The following is a 23,613-nucleotide window of genomic DNA, read 5'->3' as shown; positions in this document are numbered from 1 at the left end:
ACTTCCACAGGCTGTTTACTTTCTGTGTGTACCTGTCACTGGCTGGTGTCATTTAGTGCCTCCCAATATTTATTTTGGAAAAGACAAGGAATGAGCATTCATTATTTATCTTCTGCATGCTGCTTATGACTTTTTTGACTTCTGTCCTAGTTCTGTTTAATCAGTTCTTTCCCAGGTTTATAAATCTTAGTTTTTTCAGTCATAAATTGTATGAAGCAATATTTTAAAGTCCTGAATATAATCAGAAATGCTTATGAAAATGCCATGCCCTTGGACAACACTCCAGAAGTAATGACAAAATTTTAATACTGTCAAACCCAAACAGGAACTCTCTTCATTACTCTGGTCTCAAATGCAAATCTTAATCTAATTCAGATCGTGCATTTTTTATTCAGGATCGAAGGTGTTGATAAAATTTATTCCACAATTTAAAGAAAGAGATGCTTCAAGAACTTTGCCTGTGAGTCTGAAGGGCTGCTGCTGTGATTTGCACACTGAGAATCTCAACTCAAAAATCTTGATGTTTGGCAAGCATAATCTGTATTGCAGCGACAGTTTGGCCTCACAGAATCTGATTCATCCCAATCTTAGAAAAGATTTCTTTTTCCTATGCTTACATATAAAACTGTAACATGTAGGAGATGACTTTTTATTGATAGTAATAGGTAGAGTGTAGAAGCTTTTCGTCTGCACTCTCAGAGCATTTTACAAAGATGGTTAATGACTGTGATGAGGATTGTCATCACCAGTTTAGAAATAAAAGGCGACTGAAACATGGATAAGGAAGAGTATGCTAGGTCTGTACACCAAAGTTTTGAAAGAAGTGGGTCTCTGGACCCAGTGTTGTCCCGGTTACCCAGAGCCAGGCAGTGCACATCTTTCTGTGGTTACAATGAGTTGGGTTTGTGCTTGTATGAATCCTGTGGGATTTAAATTCACCTTTGACTCATCCTAGGACAACCTGTGCATAACGTTTAACCATTCACATGTCTCTAACATTTGTGGGTTGCACCATGGTAACCACACTGGGGTAGTCATAGTAAAGGTAGGCAATGATGAATTGTTTCCCTAACGGAAACTGAAGGCAGAAGCTCGGTAGGATCCATCAGTTCTCAATCTTAGTTTAGCCAGGTTGCAAAAAAACACTAACCCTACTCCTGTGTCAAGAAAAGGTGCTGAATCTTTTAATGGCAGTGTGCTTGAGATGTATGTTTTATGTTTTATCTGTGGGGCAGTGCACATAAGCACTGATCAGACTTGAACTTCAGTTTATGACATCTGACAGGATGACAACCCTTTATTGTTGTAATGTTTTTCATCCTGAACCTTTGACCTGCCATCCAACCTTCATTTGGACTTTCTTTCATATGTCTACCCCAGCCTTTCTGTCAAGTAGATTTTGAGCTTTGAGAGCTGGAGACTATCGCCTGCCTGTGCAACAGCTACTGGAGGGGATTCTTGTCCTTGTCCAGACGTCCTGAGTGCTGGAGTAGTCCCAAAGTGCAGTAGGGACAAGCTGATTAGTCGTGTTCCATGTGAAAATGGCAATTTCTTTGCACGCGCCTCCTTCTGGTATAAGTTTGCAGGACAAATGGCAGAGTTGTAAGACCTGCACAATAATAGGTTCCAGAATCTGCTTTGGTAGAGGGTGATTTGCCTTTAACTTTCAGAGACTTTCTAAGCACCTGGCTTATTAAACTCCTACAGAGACTGAGGATCATGGAAACCTTTAAACATAAGGAATGTTTTTCGACCTGTTTTTTTCCTACACTAACAATATAGCAAGTTGTGTATGTACATTCAAAACAGGTCATCCTCTTGCATTCAGCTCTGGAAAAGTGTGGCAGAATAAACATGTGAAAAACATAAAACATGTTGTTTAATTACTATCCTGGAAGCCACTTTAACATCACAGCAGCGTGTTCTTTAGAGGGAAGTTCCCAGCAGTACTTTTGGTTCAAATCAATAATTAGGTTCTACGCAAACAGACAATTTCAGATTTCCTTAATGTTCTTTTCTTTTCCTTCTTGCAGATAATGAATTCATTTATAGAAACCAGAACGGCACAGTGATTCTGAGGAATGTCGAAACTAACAATTCAACAATATTAATAGAAAACAAAAAAATTGTAAGTATTTTCTATAATGAGTAGCAGAATTTCAGTTCTCTTGCAGTTGGATCAGTAAAGCAGAAAATGACTTGAGTTTCAACTTCATGTATTGTCAAGGAAAAGCAATACAGCAGTAATACTATGGGCTACGCAATGACTGATAATGTGAAATTGAACTCCAGCTTTTGTTATTATTCTGCAAGCTCAGTTTCTTTCATACTACAGAAAAGTACCATATAGATATTTGAAGCTAGTCTTGCATATCATATATAATTGAAAGATGCATAATTCTCATCTTTCTGTGCTTCATAGAAAAAACAATTGATATAATTTACTGTCTGTTGGTAGCATTCTTCATGTTCCTCCGTGCAAATACTTATTTTTTAATTTGTGCATTTGCTGATTTTTCTTGCCTAATGGTTGAAATGTAATTTCAGTGTTGTTAATGAATAGTGTTGATGAATGGAAGTGGAGTTGCATATGAGAGAAACCCTAAGAAATTATTAGGAAAAGAAGTAGGTGGTTATTAAAATGAATGAAAAGAAAATAAATTCACAGCTGATACAGAGTATTATTTATAATGATGAAAATGTTTTGCAGCATTGGTTTTTGTAGTAGATGAAGCCAGCATTGTCGCAGAAGTTAGTACATTAAATGTCAGAGTGTTTTCAGTATTTCCTGCAAGAAGTTAATTTCTGAAGTAAAATACACTTGTATTTACTCCGCCAATGAGATATGAATCACTTTGTCCTGGTAAATTGTCAGTTATGCAGTACCTGTTAGTGAAAACAAGAAATTTTGACTAACTTGAGGTGTTTTTGTGGTACTGTATCATTGCAAAGCTACAAAAGCAGAGGATGGCTAACAGAGACTTATCTTAATGACCCAAGATCTGCAGAAAACAGCTTTAGAAACCCAAAAGCTAAAAGTAAATCTACAATAAAACTATAAGACCACATTCCAGGTTGATTTTATTTTGCACTATCTGACTCAAGTACAGTATTAATTCTTTTTTAATGAGACAAATAATTTATCACTGAATTATTATTGCAGGACCCAACCTTAAACTTTACATGCTGCCATTTAACCATCAACCTTTGCTACATAGAATCATAAAATTGTAGAATCATAGAATGGTTTGGGTTGGAAGGGACCTTAAAGATCCAGTCCCAACCCCCCTGCCATGGACCAGGTTGCTCAAAGCCCCATCCAACCTGGCCTTAACACTGCCAGGGAGGGGTCATCCACAACCTCTCTGGGCAACCTGTGCCAGTGTCTCACCACCCTCACAGTAAAGAATTTCTTATTCTATCTAATCTAAATCTACCTTCTTTCAGTTTAAAACTGTTACCCCTCATCCTATCCTTACAATCCCTGATAAAGGGGATTCCTGTAGGCCCCCTTTAAGTACTGGAAGGCTGCTATAAGGTCTCCCTGGAGCCTTCTCTTCTCCAGGCTCAACAACCCCAACTCTCTCAGCCTGTCCTCATAGGGAGGGTTGCCCCAGCCCCCTGATCATCTTCACATCACATATGCAATGCTCTTTTACCAGAGTGTAACCCCTTTCTTTACAATTCTGCTAAGGGTATAGGAATGGGCTGTTTTCCTTTAATGCTGAATTCTGATGAAGTCAGACTGCCTCCATTTGGCCTCTGTTTATTCACCTGTTTTTTAATTTTTGCTATTTGTAAGAAAAGCACAGTGTTACAAGATAATCCTTTTTTTCCATGCCAGGGCCTCCCTACTGCCTGTTCTGCCCTTGTTCCTCTGTCTTCTCAGTAAATAAATCTGAATAATATCACCTCCACATTAATCCAAAAAGTTCCGATACAAAAACCACTGTTACACTTCATCCAGGCACATTGTTTTTGTCCTCTTCCTTCCCAGCCCTGGGTCAGAAAAAACTTTTGCTGCCCTTGCATGTTTTCCTTTCTCCATGTTATTAATATAACAGTAAATAAAATCTGTCTTCATGCTGACACTGTTGGCTCTCACTCTCCTCTGCTGCCCCCCTCCTGATCCACCTGGGCCATCAACCCATTATGTTGCCCAGAGGTGGTGGATGCCCCATCCCTGGAAAACGTTCAAGGTCAGGCTGGACAGGGCTCTGAGCAAGTTGATCTACTTGAAGATGTCCCTGCTCATTGCAGAGGGGTTGGACTAGATGACCTTCAAAGGTCCCTTCCAACAGAAACCATTCTATGATCAATCCCCTCAGCCTTTGGCTGTCCCCTGGCTTCCGCCGCACCGCCTCCAGCCTTGCTGACCCTGGGGAGGACTCTCCCAGTGAGATGCTGTGCATTTCCCCGCAGCCCAAATTCCCCCTTCCGTTTTACTCCATGGGAATCTCTGAAGGACTTGTATCTAATTTGTTAGGTGGGAGGGTGAGATTTAAAAGGCAGTGGATGAGTGGCGCATTAGTGGCACCTCTTTTTGACCTTGGTGCCGTGTGTGCCAGCAGTGTATTATATTGAAACACACTGGAAAGGAGACATGTCTGCCGTATACAAGTGACAAGTGGAGGAGGGAAAAGGTAATTCCTGACAAGACTGAGATATTTTGGCATCTCTTTTTCTTAGTAAGACAGTGCAGCTTTTTGCAGAACCCAGGTCAAGGTGCACCTGGAAAATTGTATCACCACAGCATCCCAAAGACTTTTGTAACTGGGGAAAATGGGATCATTTTCCTCAGTGTTGTCTTAATTGGGAGAGGTAGTGATGTGTCTATACTAATTTTCCTCAGCAGGTATTTACTGTTTGTTATGTGCTGCACTTTGGCCAGTGACTGCAGGGAATGAGAGGAAATTAATAAATTGACATTAATCAGAGTTTTCAACTACTTGCTCCCCACAGCTGCCCCACCAGCCACTGTGTAGTAACTTTGTACAGAAATTTCTGATTTTTTGAGGTAGCTGCCTGCTCTGAGTCACAATGCCATTATGCTTTCTTTTATGGGAGCATGTAAGTACCCACATAATATTTTTGGGTTTTGAAAAGAGATGTGATGTGTTATTTTTCAAAACACTTAGTCCAGCAATATTCTTTATCATTAGAAAGATGGTCATAACAATTAGTTCAAGATGTCATTGGCTTGAAAATTGAAAAATATTTATTTCAATGTTTGATTTATTTTCTAGGTCTCCTTAAAGGCTATTCGATATGAAGTATCACCTGACCGGGAATATGCACTTTTTGCTTTTAATGTTGAACCAGTAAGTAAATAGATTTGATTTCAAAATACACAGCCGATGGCAGGATTTTTTTTTTTTTTCACTTCTATGCCAGTAAGATGATATTTTAAATTAATTGCTCTCTATGAAACAAAGAAAGAACACACACACACACACACACACACACCCACACACCCCCACAACCCACCCCACCCCCCCCCCTCCACTTAGATATTCTGAGAGCATGTCATACTGCCATCTAGTAGAGGAGAACGGTATAAATTGCACCATAGAGGAAACATTGTCATTGCCAGGATTTTATAGTCCTTGGGAGGGGGATTGTAAGGACATGTCTTTGCTACAAGGATTTCTATTCCTCTTCTGTGAAATTTTTTTCCTTGGTGCTTTTTTCAGTTGCACTATAAATTTCTTCCCCAGAACAAAAAGCAACTGTCAGTGTCTCCCACAACTGAAATAATACATTAATTATGGTGTCACCATTCCCAGTGCTGCAGTTAGGGTTGAGCTATCACTTTCATTATAAATCCTTTTCTTCAGAGTGTTAGGTATAAATCATTTGTAAGAAATCACCATTGGGTTACTACTAAGTTTTAGATTAGGGTGAATTTTCTACCAAACTTCAAAAGAGAAAAGTGTAATGAGTAATTTTTAAATGATGACTATAGAATCAAACACATGGGAAGCAGTTCTTTGGCATGAATTATACTTATTTTCTTTTTAAATTCTGATGGTATAAGACATTAAATATTTGAATGATAGCTTTGCTGTGCCTCTTGGATAAACTATAACCCTATACATTTTGTTTCTATAATCTAGAATTGCACCAATTCCTCAAAAACATTCACCAGCAACTGTAATTCTTCTTCTGTAAAATAAATCTAGTTTCAGCTTCTAGCCAAAGGAAATTTGTTGGTCCTTTATGTAGTAGAGGTTGTGGCTCTGTTGCTCATCTGATATCTCTGCTGTTATCTTTGGAGTTATTCCTGACTCACGGTGATATAAAAGTCAGGACAACCATGGCTGGTGTTAGAAAAAGTTCAAATAAAACTGTATCAGAAACTTTAGGGGTAATTCCTAAAGACTTCTTTGCTGGGAAATCATTGCTGGTGCAACTTCACCTACCTGAAACTTAGCAGAGTTCTAGACAGAGATGCGTGTGGAAGTGTTAAGTTAAATATAAATATGGGGAAGACAGACTAAGGGCCACTGAGCAAGCAAAGCCTTTGCCTATAAGCCCTCCTGTCTTGTGTGCCAGAGGTGTTTTGTAAAATTCAGTTCTTTTAGTGGAGATTGGGCTTTGGCTGCGGTAATCCTGTCCCAACACTGCTCAGACGCATTGGGCAGTCTGGAAGAGCCTGAGGAGAGAGGGCTCCCTCAGTTCCTCTGAGAACAAAAGAAAAATGTCTTTAATGACAAAATTATAATGACAGAAAAAATTTCATTCCTAAAAATCAGTAGTAAGAAATTCACTTTTTATTCTCAACCTTTATCCACCAAAAGGACTGCATGCCCAGAAGATCTGCAAGAAGCAAAGTTACAGGAGCTTTCGCAGCCCGGACTTCATGTTCAGCCTGCAGAGGAATGCTTGATATAGGCAATGGAGGAGGAGGAGGAGGATGGAAAGGGATGGGCTGGATATGTTGCCTCTTCATCCTTCCCTCTGCATGTCAGTGCTTGCAGATCTGTGGGTTTGAGGAACAGGCAAAACAGAGTTTGTGGTGCTTGAGATGCCTGGATGGAGAAGAGAGAGCAGCACACAGCCAGGTGCTCCCTTCCTGACACCATGTCTTCTTCCAGAAAGGAAGACCTAAGGTGACAAGCGGGAAACATGACCTTTGGGAATATTTCAGGATGTGAAATATATTTGGTGCAAGAGAGCATTGCAAACTGTTCAAGTATTCACATATGAGTTTATGATAGCAAGAGTTCCTGAAATAGTCTTCTGAAACTAAACTAAACTAAACTAAACTAAACTAAACTAAACTAAACCCCCTCCTTTTTCGTTTAAGGTCCATGCTTATAAAAGATACAAAGATATCTTTTTGAAGAAGGATACTAATAGAGGGGTAGTAAGATTCACTCCTGAATATTGCATCCTTAAGCCATGATGGGTGGCTCTTTGTTTATTAAAGTTGCAGTAACTGTTAAATTACTTATTCAGCTTTCTTCTCACTTGTTATGCAGACTGTGGCTACAAATAATTGCATGTTAGTTAGCTTTTCACATTTTCTGCATTTCAAATTGTATTCTTGGATAAAATTCAAATTACATTGTTTTCTGCAACACATGAAATTGATTAGCAAAGCCTTGGGCAGTTGTCCTTGTTGCAAAGTCAAAAGGAAATTTCAGGAAATCTGTTGGCAAAGGTTTGTTTAAAGTTTAATTCTACAAATACTTTCAAAAAAGAAACTTATTGAAACTATTGTGTACTTATAGGTGTCAGAAAGTTTGCTTTATTTTTTGCCATTTAAAAGTATGACAAGCTGTCTTTTAATTTTTTGTGAGTATAGGTGTTTTTGGTTTTTTACACTATAGAGTTATGCTGCATTTACATACGTGTATAATATCTTAATATACATCATATGAATTAATCATTTATCTGAATTCTAATATGAATGGATTCAGCCTCTATTTTTAATACCGGCTAGGAATAAAAATCAAAATAGAAGAACATAGTGTGTCATTCCAATGAAGTGAAATATTTTTAAGGAAAATGCTACAAAGACATTTCCTTCCAGTAATAGCTTTCTTCTAAGGTTTTTCTTTTTATTTGAACAGAAACATCTCTGCTTAGTGTTGGTCTGGGTAACGGCACTGACACCCACATTGGAATAACACAGCCCTGAACTGGCAGTCACCTATTTTGCAAAGATATTGAGGCAACTAATGTGTGTTTTCCTGTTGTATCACTTCATCATCTTAGGGGATGAATTAAAGCATGATCCTTAAAATATATTTCTCCCAGGAAACTTGGCAGGCAGTTGTGAGACTGGCATGGGTACATAGTGGCTGTCAGGTTTCATTCTAAATGCAGTGCTTATTTACAGAAGTTTAATCTTTCAGGCAGCAATATTCTGGGTAAGCCTTGTGCTAATAAGGAGCTTTTCTAACCTTGAACACAGAAAATTTGTTCTTTTTCTGGAAAGGTCATAGAGAAGGTGCCAGGCTTCTTTGTCTTTAAAATACTCTTGCAATTTTTCTGTTGTTGGTTTGGTTTTTGTTTCTTTATACTAGAGGCTTGAGTCCAACTTGAGGCTGAAACCACAGGGTGAAGTTTTGGGAAAACAATGGGGAATAAACACACCCATAGAGAAACTGATTTTAAATCATCCTTCACCAAAACAAGTGTGTGGGGCTCTGGATATAGAGTTCAGTAACCGCAAAACACATAGGCAAATTGAGTTTTAGCCACCCCATCTCAGCAGAAGGGGTGCAGAGGGTCAAGGCTGTCTCTGGTGGTACCAGGTCAAAGCCACTCTTGCCCAGCACATGGCTCCATCAGCATTGCTGGACAAGCACCATACTCCCTGCACACGTCCCAGGGAGACACAGAGATCTGTGGTGTTTGGGCTGGAATCACATTAGTGGGTCTCTGTGATCTCCAAAAGGGATTTCCTAAGTAGCCAAGTGACAAACCATCTCTTAAATTCAGTACCATTTCTGCAATTGGAAAAGTGATGGGGTAAGAATAATGATGAGTAACCAAACCACATGGCCTTGTGTAGCTTTCTGTAGTAGTCAGTTAACCAGTGGAGTTTGAGTAATGGGAAAAAAGAAATAGAGGAAAATAAATGAGAAGAAAAGTGATTTTCTTGAGTGACATGGTGAGACCTTAAATAGAATATTTAATTGACTTTTTTATGAATAGCTGTCGTTGTGATGCGAGAGGAAATAAAGTGGCCGACAATCTTCTTAAAGCTGTTTGTTCTTCATTTCCAATTTACCAGTCCATTACTGTGTTTGAGCTAGTTAAGAGCAATTACACACAGGAAATCCTGGCTGATTAATACAGACCAAACTGCTAAGTCTTCTGAACAACAATTAGGGCTTAGAGACTTTTATAGCTGATACAACAGACGCTATTACCTATTTTGCAGTTAAAGAAATGCATTTATATAATGCTGAAAGCTGCAAAGAATTAATCATCATTGTAATTAGAACAGGCCCCACTTTTTTTTATTGGACTAGTTTATGTGGTGAGTTTAGTATTTCTTTTCTCCATGCCTGTTGTCATACATCTCATGGGAGTGGTGGCATTGAAGAGACCTCAAAAAGACCCAGTCCAAACCCTGGACTTTGTATTTAGAGCATGACTGAAGTAAAAAAGCATTATTTATCAAAAGTATAATATTATTATTGTTGTTGTTACTATTTTTTACTATTTTTCCAAGTCTGATTCTGTGGAATGAACAGGTTTTGTGCTTATGGTTCCAATTACAACCTCAGACTGCTTTAATTAGTCATGTAAAAATTAAAATAATATAATGCTTGTTATTTCCAAAACACTAATGGGTATAAATATTAATGAATCCTCACAACATCCTTTTGAGTTAGGTGAGAACTATTATTATGATAAATATGCCCCTGAAAATTAGACACTGTCATAACTATCATCACTAATACTGCTAATATTGTAGCTATGATATTTATTACTTAATTGAAATGGATTTACCAGTGCTAGAAATTTGCATAAGCCTGTTTTCTTTCAGTGGCAATAAATATATTTCAAATTTAATTTTTTCATTCCACCCAGTGTTGTTTTCAGGAACAATGAAAATGTATAGTGATTATACTATGTAAAGTGAGCACAGTTAGAACATTTGTACCATAAAATAATACTACCTGGTTTAATGATTTGCTGATTTTTGGTGTTTGTTGTAAACCAGTAGAATTTTTGAGTGGAGCATTTTGAGGGAAAAAGTTAATGTTTATAGTTTTCATATCCTTTTTTTCATATGAATACAGTTTTGCACCTCTGTTTCTCATAAACCAGGACTCCTTCTCTACTGTAAAAGTGCACAATATAAGGGCAGTGTTGACTATTATCAAACGCTAGTGACTAAAACTACTTTCCCAATATGTTCAAGCCTAAAGTAACTGTAACTTTGTTTACTTATGAGAATTAAGTTACCCATTATTAGGCTCAATAACTGTAGTTTCACTTCCTACAAAAAAAAAAAAAAGAAGTCAATCCTTATAATGTAAGTTTATATTAGTTAAAATGTTTTTCTGTTATTACATCTGTGTGTATCTTCAAGCAAATTATCTTCTCTTTTCTCGATTCACCAGAGGACTGTAGTCGTTCAGTGTTTCTGTAATGAGCAGAAGTCAAGTTATTAATGAATTAGTGGAACCACATAGACCAACTACTCATCAAATCTGATGATTTGCTAAATCTTGGGTCTTCTTCATGAAAACAACATATTCAGTGGCTTTGAATAGAATAAATATTGCTAATACCATTCAGCGAATATTTAATATTTCAGTGAAGTGCTCACAGCTTCTGAAAATTGCACCATTTTTATGAGCATGCCTGTGTGGGTTTTAGCAACGTGATTCTGGGGCTCCAGGGCTGAAAGTGGGCGCCACCTTTTTGCTCCTTCTTCTTACATATTCTTGTGTCCTATTTTGAGTCATATTATTGCAACATCCAGATCAGTAGGGTAAATACCCCTGTTTAATAATATGCTTTTGATCCTATTTGTAGTGATAAGGAGAACAGAAGTGATCTGGCTACATTTACATAACAAAAGCTGAGGTTTGTGTGTCCAGAAGTATTGCATTAACAAGAAAGTACTGAGAACATAGGGGAGGTTAATTTTCTGGGTGATAGTTTACTTTGGATTTGAAGCTGAAGCAACAGTTACTATTTGACAAAATTTAGAGGATACAATTTATTTTAAAAGGAGAGTGTTGTGGGTTTTTTTTAATTAGGAATCTGGTCTACTTAAAATATCCTTTGTGAAAGACTGCCTATCTTTTCTAATCTCAAAATCACCATGAATAAATTCCCTAATCTGCCGTTTTCATTGTGGGCTGAACAGCAACAAGACAAACTAAAGAGGATTTTCAAAGGCATCAGAGAAGGTTGATTCAAAAACATTTCTACACTTCCATTTGCTTTTCTGTCAGACCTGGAGGTGTGCAGCTCACCCAGTACACCAGCACTTCGCGGTCACCTTGCATTAAATAAACCAAAGCTGCTAATAAACAAAGTCTGGGCAGCTGGGAGGTTTTCCTGACAATGAATCTCAGTTTAGGCAGAAGTAGCAATATCTCTGTCAGACATACCAACGTGCTGAGTTTTTCTGTCGTGTGTTGGTATCAGTAATTGGTTCAGCCTAATTAATATTTGATATCTGCAGTGGCACAGAGAGAGGGAAGTTTGCCACACAACTCTAGAGGGATTTATGGGTTTTCAAAACTCTATTACAGCATTGTGCAAACACTGTCTTCTCAGGTGTCCTTAGTTGTGCCTTCGACAGCAGAGCCCTTTTGATGCCAAATATTTTTCTGCGGCACATGCTTACAAAATTACAAATTCTTGCTATGGGAGGGTGGATACCCATTTTAATTGAGTAAACATTTTATCAGGTGGTGGGAATATTTGTTTTTACTGCTCAGCAGTCATCTCTCTGTCCAATTTCTGCCACATTGTGTGTTTAGAATAGAAATTTTTGGACACAGGCACAGTACAGTGGAGCAATAATTAGTGACAAGTTTAATCCTAGAGCTCCCTTTTGAAGAAGAAACTACAGAAGCTAATTTTGTCTTGGTAGCTTTCAGGACCAATTTTGGACTAACACAGGGGAAGAAAAGAGGTCAAACCTATTCTTTATTTTATTTGGTTTGGAAGAGCCTCATGGTTCATTTCAAATCCCTACAAAGCTCCATCAGAAAATGCATTCCTTTATGTAGCTTGAATGGTTCTTTGCTCTCAGCAGAAATCCTTCTGCTTTGGCACAGCTCAGTTTAATTAATTACAGAAAAATTTCCAGCTTAAACAAGGAGTTAGAGTGGGGATAGGCGCTCAAGTGCATCAACTGCAGGGATATTTTGGTAGTTAAGTTCCTTGGGCCATGGGGCAATCAGTTCCTACTTAAATTTAAGGGTTTGTCTTTGTAACTCTGGGTAGAAGCAGTAACAAAGAATGTGGAGTGAAATGACATATCCAAAATGTGCGTACTTTTTCTTTATTTTTCATTCTTAATAAAGGGGAAATGATGGGCACTGAATCTCAGCAAAGAGGAATGGATGGGTGAAGCCTTCATGTGTTTATTATCCATAGAATTGCACGTCTTAAATGCAAGGAATGGGTACTCACCCCAGCATCACGTCCTCAGCAGGTACTCTAGAAGTGGGGTCATCTCAACATTGAAGGAACTGGTTGGGACCCTGCATTTATCATGGGTAACCACTATGCTTACTTGTGGCCTGCAGCACTTTCCTGGAGCAAGCAATAAAACCACATTGGGATCCCAGTTTTTTAGCTCTGTTGCTCCCTGTTATTGGGGGATGTTTTCAGCAGGAAGTTTGTGCTTCTGAAATAATGATCTGGATTCATTCATAAAACACAATACAGTGTATTTGCCTGAGCTAGGAAGCAAAGCTGTGCCCAGCCAGTCTTCCTGCAGTCCTCAGTCTCCACATTCCAATTTTGCTAATGCACGCTCCCTTTATAGCAGTGGTTTCAGTTAAAACTGCACTGAATCTCAATTTCTTACTGAGCCTCCATTCCAGGGAGTGTTGTTTAGTGTTTTTATTGCAAAAAAATACTGTGTGAAATGGAGTGCATTAAAAACTGAGTATGCTGACTTCAGCTGCTGTGCCACCTCTGAGCTTTAACTATTTTCTATTAAAAACAAAGGATTAAACTCTTGCAGTCCTTCTAATAATATAGATAAATGGAGTTAGAACTAAACTTTAAGCCTCTTGATTTGAGCTGTGAGACTTCAACACAGACATGACTGAGTGCAAAATATTTCAAACCAAGTTGGACAGCAGAGGCCAACAACCTGTATCCTACATTTATTCACAGGCACAGATATATATCAGTAAACTGAAAAGCAAATCCACAGTTCCAGGGAAGACTAGAGTAATATCAAAAGTCAGAAATAATTAGCCGTCGTGCAAGAGTACATAGGTATATTCTGTATCGGTATCAGCTATCAGCAGTCTTTTCTCTGTAAATATTTTCTTTAGCAAATGAGATTTTCATCAAACAGAGAAGGGAAAATAAAAAGACTCAAGACAAAACACTATGATACAAAAATAACCAATTTTTCTTTGCTTGGATAAGATTAGATTTTTCATTCTACCTTTCTGAGTGTATAGATCAGCTAACTTGAACAGACAGACTGGTAGAGATTAATGTTCGAACAAAATTCACAGAATATCTTAAAAATAGCCTGCAATTTATTTTGGAATAAAACATAGGTAAGGTAATTGTACAAGGTCTCCTAGATAGTCAAAATCAGATAGACAGTCAGCAGTAAAATTATTGCATTTTCTTTCTTGCACTCATATGGGAATCCATCTTAGTGAAACACAGGGGAACTTTCTTTTCTTTAAGAGGAATGAAATCAATGTAGCTATATAAAAATTATTGAAAAGAAATTAGAACTTAATAATGAACTAGGTTCCTTGCAACATACTGAGGCTTCAAAATTACATAGAGGTACGTTCCTGTTTTTAGCATATTTTTGCTTCCTAAGTTTCTAGGGACAATAAAAAACCCATTTTGTGCTGGATTGTGATAAGTATAGATAGTTATTTTAAAATGTTAAGGAGAGAAATATATTAAGAATAGGATGCACAATGGGGAAACAACAGTGATTCAAAAGGCATTAGAAAGCAAAATCAGAAAGAGTTTAATTCTGGTGTCTATGCAGAAACATATGAAGCAGTCCCAGCCTGCAGGAGTTTACAGTCTAATTCTTCTGATTTCCAGTCTCTTTTATTTATTTATTTTTAATCACTGAAATAGGAAAAAAAAAACATATTTAGTGCCCTCTTCTGGAAAACCAGATCTTACTAAGCAGAGTACCCCAATGAAATTCCTGTACTCAGAAATGCAAATCTTCTGATGCAAATGTTCTCCTCTTTAGCTGAGTTACATGCCTAAATTCAAGGATTGTGTGGCTCTGTGTTTACCCTAAACAAGTGCCTTTTACCTCTTTAGCTGCCTGCAGAACTCTGTTTTTATCAGGGCTATGTTAAAAACAATAATTAATGTTCCTCCTTGGGCAGCTAATGACCCAGATTTGAAAATGGAATCTTCTAATCTCTTTTCTTCTATTCTCTGCTCAAAAAGCTCTTTCTTGAAAAAGGAAATGAATCATAGGGCTTTAGTCAGGTCTTTAAAAGTGTGAGTCCTCATATTTTTGTGTGCAAGAGTGGAAGAATACCCGTACAGTGATGCTGTTGATGGTGGTGCTGTGAAGGGTTGTGCAGCAGGCAAGGAACAGGGGATGCTCTGTGCTTCTTCCTGCCATTTGCTCTCCCCCTACTTTCTGAAGAGATGCGTATCATCACCACAGTCCATTTACCCCTTGGAAGATGTCCACAGCATCACAAGGATGACACACAAAATGTCCTGCTGTTTCGTATGTGATTTCAGTTTATTTTTCCTTATGTCAGAAAATAAAAATGCCACCTCCAGTGATTCAGATCCACATGTACATCGAGATACAGCTCAGGGTCTTCTGATCTCATACAGAACAGGAAAATGAATCTTTCACTCAACAGATAGAGGATTTTAGACCAAGGTCCCTGGCATGTATCTGAATACTTTCATTCTCCTTTCTCATCCACTTCAGTGCTCTTAAACTGCTGCTCTCTAATGCTTTTTGAAGGTCTAATCTTTCTTGTCTTGGATTCCTTTCTTTGAGTCTTCTAAGAGTGCCCTGAGCCTATGACCATCATAGAAGATTTCAATGATAGTGCTAACTTCTTTGTAGTATTCACCTTCTCAACTGCTGTAGTAGAAAAAGCAATTTTTATATGCTAAGAGTAACTTTTAATACAAAGAACATATGCTGTGGTTCTCTACTTGCTAATTTCTGCTGCTAAAGTGGATTATTTAAAAGTGAATAAATTAATTAGATATACTAAGCATTCAGCCCATTTTCATGGCTTGGTTCTCACATAATTGCTACAAAGCTGCACCATTTGCATTGTAAACTTCACAGAAAAGGTTTTTAGAATCTTTCCACATTTGGTCTGCTCAGCTCAAGAAATGTTTCATTTAAAGAAGGCATTATCTAATGTTTCGTTAAAAGCATTGATTATTAAGCATTGATTTCTCATGCTGTCCTTCAGCCCTCAGACTTGCAACTCCAAAGTCAGTGAGGGTGAGCGTCAGTCAAGTGAATGTAGATGTAAACAACGTAGATGCATCATCTACCCTGGACTGCCTTTATAATCAGTGTACTCCAGGGTGTAAATCTAAGGCTAAAATAGACACCAAAGGCTGGTCAGAGGAATCAGACCCCAAACAGGCTTTTGGCACCATTGTCTGGGAAGAGGGTGTTGCTACATGAGGTTGTAGGTGCAAAAAGTGTAAATGCTTGTAAAGAATGACTGGATAGGTCAATGGCAGGGACACCCCTCAAGGTAGACAGCTGCAAAGAGAGTGACTCCAAGCTGCAAACTGTGAGGGCCTGGAAAAGTGTTTTGAGGGAAGGATGACTATGAATAAGCTAACTCCAGTCTTCTTTCTGAGTCGACTTTGGGCTACTGTCCGAGCCAGGATAGTGAACTGGATGGACTTTGAGTCTGACTCAATACAGGTATTATCATGACCACAGATATTACAAGAGAATCAGGGTTGTATGTTTTGTGTATGTTTATATGGATTTGAAGGTTTTCTATGTTTCCTGGGTTTGGGATAATTGTTGTCTCCTTCTAAAACTTTTATTTGGCCCTAGGCTATTTTTGTACTTATAATGTTGTTTGTTTATCTTTTCCTTAGATATATTGTTTGGTATGTTGAATTACAACATTAACTTTGTACTAGATAATTTAATTCTCATTTCCAAGTTTCTGAACAGGCCTATAAAACAGGCAAGTACAGTGCTTGGAGAATTAGTCTTACACTACGCCTGCTGCAGAGTGGGAGGGGAACCTGGGAGTTTATACCGTGTGATGTGAATACCAATAAAAGTTTGAAAACAAGATCAACAACAAAACGAGTTCATTACTCATAGTTCTTATAAACTTGATTGCAGATGCTTTCCAATAACCTGATCAACAAGTGCACAAAGGCTGGTGCAAAAATCCTACCGAGTGTTTTGTAGCTGCCATTGTATTTACCAGTTAAAAATGGAGCAGTTGTCCTTTAAGCCAGTGACTGTAAGTGCTTGCTGGTGCTGCTGGTGCCAGTGGAGCGCTGGGAGGGACAGGTGGCTCGGGAGCAAAAGGAGGCTTTTGTAATTGCTTGGCAGGGCAGAGCTGTATTAGAGTGCAGCAGCAGTTGGCAGATTGGATTAACGCTCTCCTAGGGGTGAGATCTGGCACACGAACTGTATGTTAATACCAGTAGCCTAAGTTGGTTCTGGAGCTGCATTTGTAACAAAAAGAGCATCCACTTTACCTCCACCATGTCACACAGTGATAAATCCTAAAGCTGGCCTTGAAATTCCGTCAGCAGTATAAGGCTCTCAAAAGTGTAATTTGGAAACAAATCTTTTAATAAAGTATTATCATGAAACAACTGAGATAGATAATCAGTTTGTGGAACATGAAGTAACAGCATTATCTTACAACACTGCAATCCATCTATTACTGTAGTGGATGTTGTCATCACAGTTTATTTATGGTTATTTTGCAAACTAGAGATGACACTTATTTGTGAAGGAGTAAGTCCTTGGCTTTGCTGGTTCAGAGGCCTTTGGTTTGGTGGCTGGAAAATCAGCTTCTAATCCCAGCACTCCCCCTGTATGTTTGTGGGAGAGATTTACATATTAACCATGCATGTTGCCTGCAGCGCATGACCCTATTACAATTGGCTTGAGCTTGAGTTACAAATGCTTCTAAAATGCAAGTCCCTGTGGCATGAATGTGCTGTCCCTTCCTGATGTCACCTTGATGTGAGATTGTTGTTGCTCCAAGGAAGCCTCTCCAGTGTGAGTGACAGGGCATTCGCAGCACTGCATGACTGTAGAGCTGTCCTGGTTGTCCTCTGCGCACCAAGGACAATCCTATAGAGAAAAGCTTCTTCAGACTCGTATTGCAGTGATCTAATTTTCAGTCTCAGAGATTAAATTGTTAAAAGATTTGAAAAACAGAGCCATGCAAAGACTCTTCCTGATGATCCACGGCCTCTTGTGTTCTTCCACTCTCCGTCCCTTGTACATAACATTTTATTCCCTTCTTCCATATCGATTGCTAAAATTTTTTTCTGATTCTGGAGATACCCAATCACTGATCCTTGATTTCCTACAACATTGGGTAGCAGTGGAGCAGCTCCTTATTCACACTGGTGTGGCTGAGATGAGGCGCTGACCCATTGGGTCTCTCTGAGACATTAACTGCTTAGCGTTGGCAGTGTAATTTCATCCAGTTATGCTGCTGAGTTGGGATTGTCCCCTCGTCTTTCCAAGAAAAATGGTTTCCTCCCATAACTCAACTGTAATATGTGCACTCCCCAGGTATATATCTTTCTTCTTTTGCCCAAATGTTAATTTAAGTTAGTTCCTCTGGAATACAGAGACAATTATAGCAAAGGCAACCAGTTGCCAAATGCTCTGTATGTCAGTTGATCCAGAGACCCCTTCTTCTCATCACCTTTCCTGCTCAAACCTATTTTCCCTGTCTCTGCCCTTTTCTGGGCTCCCCCGACCATCCCGGAGTGGCACAGCACTCTCAGTGTGCACTTTCTGCGTCTGTGGCCATGTTACACATGTGGCTGCTCAGCTGGATGTGGTGCAGTGGGTGAGAGCATCCCAAATCAGGTGTTTGATAACAGCTGTGGGTTATTTGGCTGCCAGCTGAACCAATACACAGGAAATGCTCGATGATAGCATTTCATTATGGTTTTCCCAATTTATTAGAGGCACAAAGAGAAATGGGCAGTGTTCCTTGGAGGGATGTAGAAACAGGTTGGCACACGGCATGAGACTGTAATAGAGGTACATTACTTGGGAAGTGATAAAGTATAAAGCGATAATTCAATGTACAGACAAAAGAGAATTTTCCATCTCAGAAGAAAACAAAATAGGTCGGTATTGCAATGAATTTGAAAGGTGAGAATATTGAAAAGACCTCAAATTATATGGCTTTATTGATTTGTTTGGTTCTTTCAAGCAATCGAGCTTCACTGAGTGTAGGGTACAAAATACTAGTATGGATTTTGGTGTGGTTTTTTTATTACAGTGACACAAAAGGAATAGATAGCATGTGGTTTTTCAGAGAATCTAATTCCAGGCTGGTTACTATGGAGTGCCTATTAGCAATAAAATGGTGGTAATACTTTGCTAAAGTAGCTGGGCTGGGGAGAATACTGCTGACCAGTATGTCTCCACTGACAGAAAAAAATGAAAAGACCATTACCTGACTGCCCACAGACCATGCCTGAGCCAGAAGTAACCCCTTATGCTCTAAGTCACAAATACACGGAAGAATGAAAGATCATAAACTGAACAAAACACTACCAAGAATTTGGTGGTCAGTTACAGGAATGGATTTTTCATCCCTTTGGAGGGCCAGTTCAACACGTAATGGGAAAAGAAAGATTTCTCAACAGAACAGAAGGGTTCAAGTTACTCATCAGTTTTCAAGTTGTACAGCCCCAACAAAACCAATGTAATCATAAAGATTTTTGATCAAGGCAAATGATGTTGACTCATTAAGTGAAAATTTGGTCTTTGATGTTGATTGTCATCAAAAATGGAGAAAATTCTACAAACAGTGACCTGCTTTAATTCTCCACAGAATACCATAAAGAAGTATGGCAGTGAGGTATTTTTAGTTAAACAATTATCCTTTTCTCTGCTGGAAGACTTGTATGAATGGCATAGTTACACTGTAAAGATAACACAATATTTCCTTGTTGGTGACTGACCAATATAAGAATCAGTGTGACAGTGTGGCAGTGACTTGGGTCATGCTTTACTGTGCATGGTATGTGCATGTCATAGAAGGAAACACAACCTCTGGCTAATGCTTGCTTGTGATTTTTCCTTCTGAACTTGTTTTTCGCTCCCTTTCATCTCATTGTTAGATAACAGGGAACCAGATATGTGAGCTGTTTACCAGTGCAGAGCAGCAGCCTTCTTGCAGTCTACTTCATTTTCTTTTCCCTCTTAATTTGTCAACTTCAGAGCCTGGTTAAATATCACAGATTTTAAAGGCCAAATGGCAAATCATCTTTTACCTGCATATTTTGCATCACAGCATGAGTTACCGTTTAAGGGTGCCAGGACCATTTTGAAAGGTGGAGTATGTAATTATGTCAAATGTTTGTGATTATTCAATCAGTTTGACATTCATATGTGCATTTGGGGATTTGTCTGCTCATAGAATGGGTCGGAAAATGGGCTATATATGATCTACTTCCAGCAAATGTCTTTTTAGAGACTCTTCTTGGGAAACCCTTTTAATGGATCTGGCAGTTCCTGTTCCACTGGCCACTTGTGTTGTATTTTTATTGTCTTACCGTAGTGTGTAAAAGGGAATAGATTATAAAGACAATTTGGGTCTCTTAAGAATCCTGAGGGAATCTACTGGAGATATACTTTATTGTTAGAGAATAAGAAGTGATTCCATTTACCCAGATAACTACTGAGTGCTTTATAATTAATTACATGAAAATATATTCTTGCTATTTTCAGACTTTAGCCAACCATTGTACAGTTTTATTTCTGATTGCTATTTAGAGTGGTCATTTTTATTTAGGGGTACTGGGATGATTTTTTGGATGAAATATGTGATTTCTGAAAAAGAAGAAATACACTAAGTACTAGAAATTTTGTATTAAGCCTTGCAAGCTGCTTTATAACACAATTTGCACTTCTACTCTGTCCTGTAGCTGTTTCCTTTCAAACCGAAGTTTTATGGGACTTTTTGTGAGTTTTCTAGATAATTCTTTAATGCAAATAACACTACTGCATGAAGGACCAGGTGATTCTATGGAGTGATTTAGAAAATGGATGCAAAGGATGTGTTATTCCTGTGTTTATCAAGTAATTAATAATCATGAGATCATGACAGCCAGTCCACCTGGGTTTAATCTCAGATCTGTGAATTGCTTAATATGCTGAGTGGAAAGACCCTAAATTAGATGTTTTGATAGAACAGCCTGTTGGAAGATGAGAGCATTGGGCTGATTTGGGGAGTCTTCTTCTAAGGGTTTTTTCCCTCCTTCTTTACTTACAAACCTCCTTGAAAGAAAGTCTGCATGTGCCTCTTTGTATTGATTCAGCATCTTTTCATATGAACATTAAAGAAAGCCTTTTGATAAATGCTGATTATTGCTGGTATCAGCCCACAAAGTGTGACAGAAACCAGCACAGAATATGGTAGTGTAAACTAAACTCTTCCTTTTTTTCAGATGTTAGTGATAAATCCTCAGCAGGTAGTGTAGTCTTTCATACCAGCCAAAATATGCTGAAAACACATTGCACAATCTCCTTCTAAAAATTCCATAATTTCCATCTAAAACCTTTTCCTAATCCTTTGTGAGTTGAACCAGCAGTGCCAAATTGAAAATAATAATTTCAAACTTTTAACAAAGTTAATGAAGGCAAAGTCTCTGTGTGTCCAGCCTGTGTCTGTGAAAACCAGAGGAGATATAGGGAGGTAACCAGGAACCTGCCTGTCTTTTGGGTCTTATATTAAGTATCTGTGCAGTTGCTTTGGGTCAAGAAGAAGAGCTATGGTTTCTAATTTAAAGTATATGAATAGTTACAATGAATAAATGAGTCCAGATCCATTATATTATTAAATAACATGTATTTTCTATTTAAGTAAACCCTACTGGACTAGGACCTGTATCCCTGGAGATGAAGCAAGTGCTTTCAAGGAGACATTACTCTACCATTCACACCATACTTTGCGCTGCAGTGATGTGGCACAGAAATTGCTTCTTCAGTTTTGTTTCTGTAGCTTGTAAGAACCACAATTTATTTGTTACTTTGAAATCTGGTGGTAGGGGAGAGGTGAATACTCTTCTCTGCTTCTGTATGTGCTGCAGTGTTTGCATTTCTGCTGTCATCTGGTCAGGTGCAGGTTTATTTTGTTGATTACACAAAATGAGGTCAGTGGTTTCGCAACAAAGTGTTGTCCTGGACAGTTAGTCCTGTATTCTTCTGAATTTTAGAGAGATAATTGCCTTTCCAAGACTAAAGCAGAAACAGATAGATCTGTCTCTTAGACCCTTTATGGTTTCAGTGTAAACATGCATATATTGCAGAGCATAACATAGATTGAAAGTAAGCAAGATCTGTGCTGGGACCTGGGATGAAAAGCCCAGTGGGAGAGTGTTTCTGCAACAGTGGTTTTAGTATCATGACTTTTACGGCACTTGTTGGTCACAGCTGGCATGGGAGCTTTTGTGAGCCAATTTTGGTAATACCTAGAACCCTTTAGAGCAGTCTTGAACTTGTTCTAACTTATGTTGGTGGGATGACGTGGCACACAGGGTCTACAGAGCAAAACAGTTGCCAAAAACTCTGCTACCTTCAAATATGCTTCTATACTGAGAGGAGCTGTGTGCTTCTGGGATACAGCCAAAAATCAGGGCTGAGGGCATCAAATAAGTACAATGGTTTTTGGCGCACTCCTTGGATAGAGAGGGGGAACACAGAATACAGTTATTTTTGTTGTCTAAGCCTCAGAAAAAGAGAGGTTAAATGTAACGAATACTAACTTTTAAGCACTGTCCAGTCTCTGAGGCTTACCTTTGGCTTTCAGAAGAATGCTTGTCTCTTTCCTGCACTTTTTCCCTGGTGTGGGTTTTTTCTGCTGGTAAGTGAATAGCCTAATTTAACTTGACCCCAGCAGAAATTTTAGGTGAAATATTAAGCAGACATAGCCATCCCCTCGAAAAGTTAAATTAACTTCATTTGGTTATTTTATGTAAGAGGAAAGCAGCCATTTCATTTCTCAGAAGACATTAAGTGATGTTTCTTTTGGATTCCTGTCTGCTTCGGAGGGTGGCTCACAGTGTTTTTTTCTAAACAGGTTTGAAATAGTAGGGATAAGAAGGACTTTTATGCTGCATTTACTCTTGTCCTTAAGAACTATAATAATAATAAATGTCTGGTCCTGAAATCTTTGCTCATACAAGTAGTTGTTGTTTACATGAACAAACCTACTGATTTTAAGGATTTATCTGAGGAAGTATTGCTCCTGTGAATGAACTCTGCCAGCTGCAGGCCTTTGAAGATTACAGGCTACAGGCACAGCTGATGTGAGATGCTTTAGAGTCTGGCCAAATACCCAAGAGGATGACAAATAATGTTCAGAAAATAAAGGAGTTCTTTTAGAGTCTTGCAACTTTTTTCCCCACTCCTGTGCTCTCTTGGCAAAGAAAATGTTTTACCTAAGTTTCCATTAATGGCTCTAAGACAGCTCTAAACTCTCTAGCATGGCTGTGGGGACTCTGTACCATAAGTAGGGACATCAGTAGATGTCCTGCTCAAAATTTCCCTGGCTGTTTCTTTTCCCTCCAGCCTGCCATATCTCTCTATTTTCTTCTGAAGGTATCTGTTTATACTCATTTTTGGGGCTGGCTTCTGCCTCTGATACCTGACCACACAGCATGGCTTGTTACCTTGAACACCAGTCCTTGCCTCAGATCACAATTTCTATATCTACATAATTTTCTACATCTACTGCCAGGATATTTAAAGGCAAAATTTGCTCAGTATTTAATAGCAATGTATTATTAGGTTTTTCAGCTCTGTAGACAAAATTTAGTCTTCCAGTGCATTTCCTTTAAGAAATTTTAGCAGTTTTAAAACTTCACCAAAGCTGGAATAAATTCTAAGGCCACATGCATCAGCCAGGTCTCCAACATCAGAATTATAAGATTCAAGAGCTCTTTGGTATGATTGGATGTAGATGAGATAATGGTAATTTATTTGACGTCATCTGAAACAGGTGGATCTAAAAAAGACACCTGTACTAAATTAAATGCTAGCTTGCAGTGAATTCACTTCTGTTCCTAGACCTTACCTGATATCAATACACCAAAGACTCACCTTGCTGGAGGAGTCTTTATGTATCTGAATAGCTAAAAGATTTGGGATGTAGCCTGATGCTTCCAGGGAGTGAACTGCACAGGAGAAGGGAATCACATCAATCCGGCATC

The 23,613-nt window shown here is 38.5% G+C and overlaps 1 protein-coding gene across 5 annotated transcripts in view; it reads left to right on the top strand.

Moving 5' to 3' along the window:
* DPP6 (dipeptidyl peptidase like 6) overlaps positions 1 to 23,613 on the top strand; it is a 565,250-nt gene that overhangs the window by 414,287 nt on the left and 127,350 nt on the right. For all 5 annotated transcript variants that reach the window (XM_074868891.1, XM_074868920.1, XM_074868910.1 and 2 more), the window contains exons 4-5: positions 2,034 to 2,128; positions 5,247 to 5,321. In XM_074868891.1, coding sequence (XP_074724992.1) covers positions 2,034 to 2,128; positions 5,247 to 5,321 — 170 coding nt within the window. The remainder of the gene's footprint in view (positions 1 to 2,033; positions 2,129 to 5,246; positions 5,322 to 23,613) is intronic.

The sequence above is a fragment of the Strix uralensis genome, chromosome 1 (assembly GCF_047716275.1).
Source record: "Strix uralensis isolate ZFMK-TIS-50842 chromosome 1, bStrUra1, whole genome shotgun sequence".
Taxonomy (NCBI): domain Eukaryota; kingdom Metazoa; phylum Chordata; class Aves; order Strigiformes; family Strigidae; genus Strix; species Strix uralensis.
Note: the sequence above shows the minus strand (reverse complement) of the source record. Positions and strands in the feature narration are given on the sequence as shown.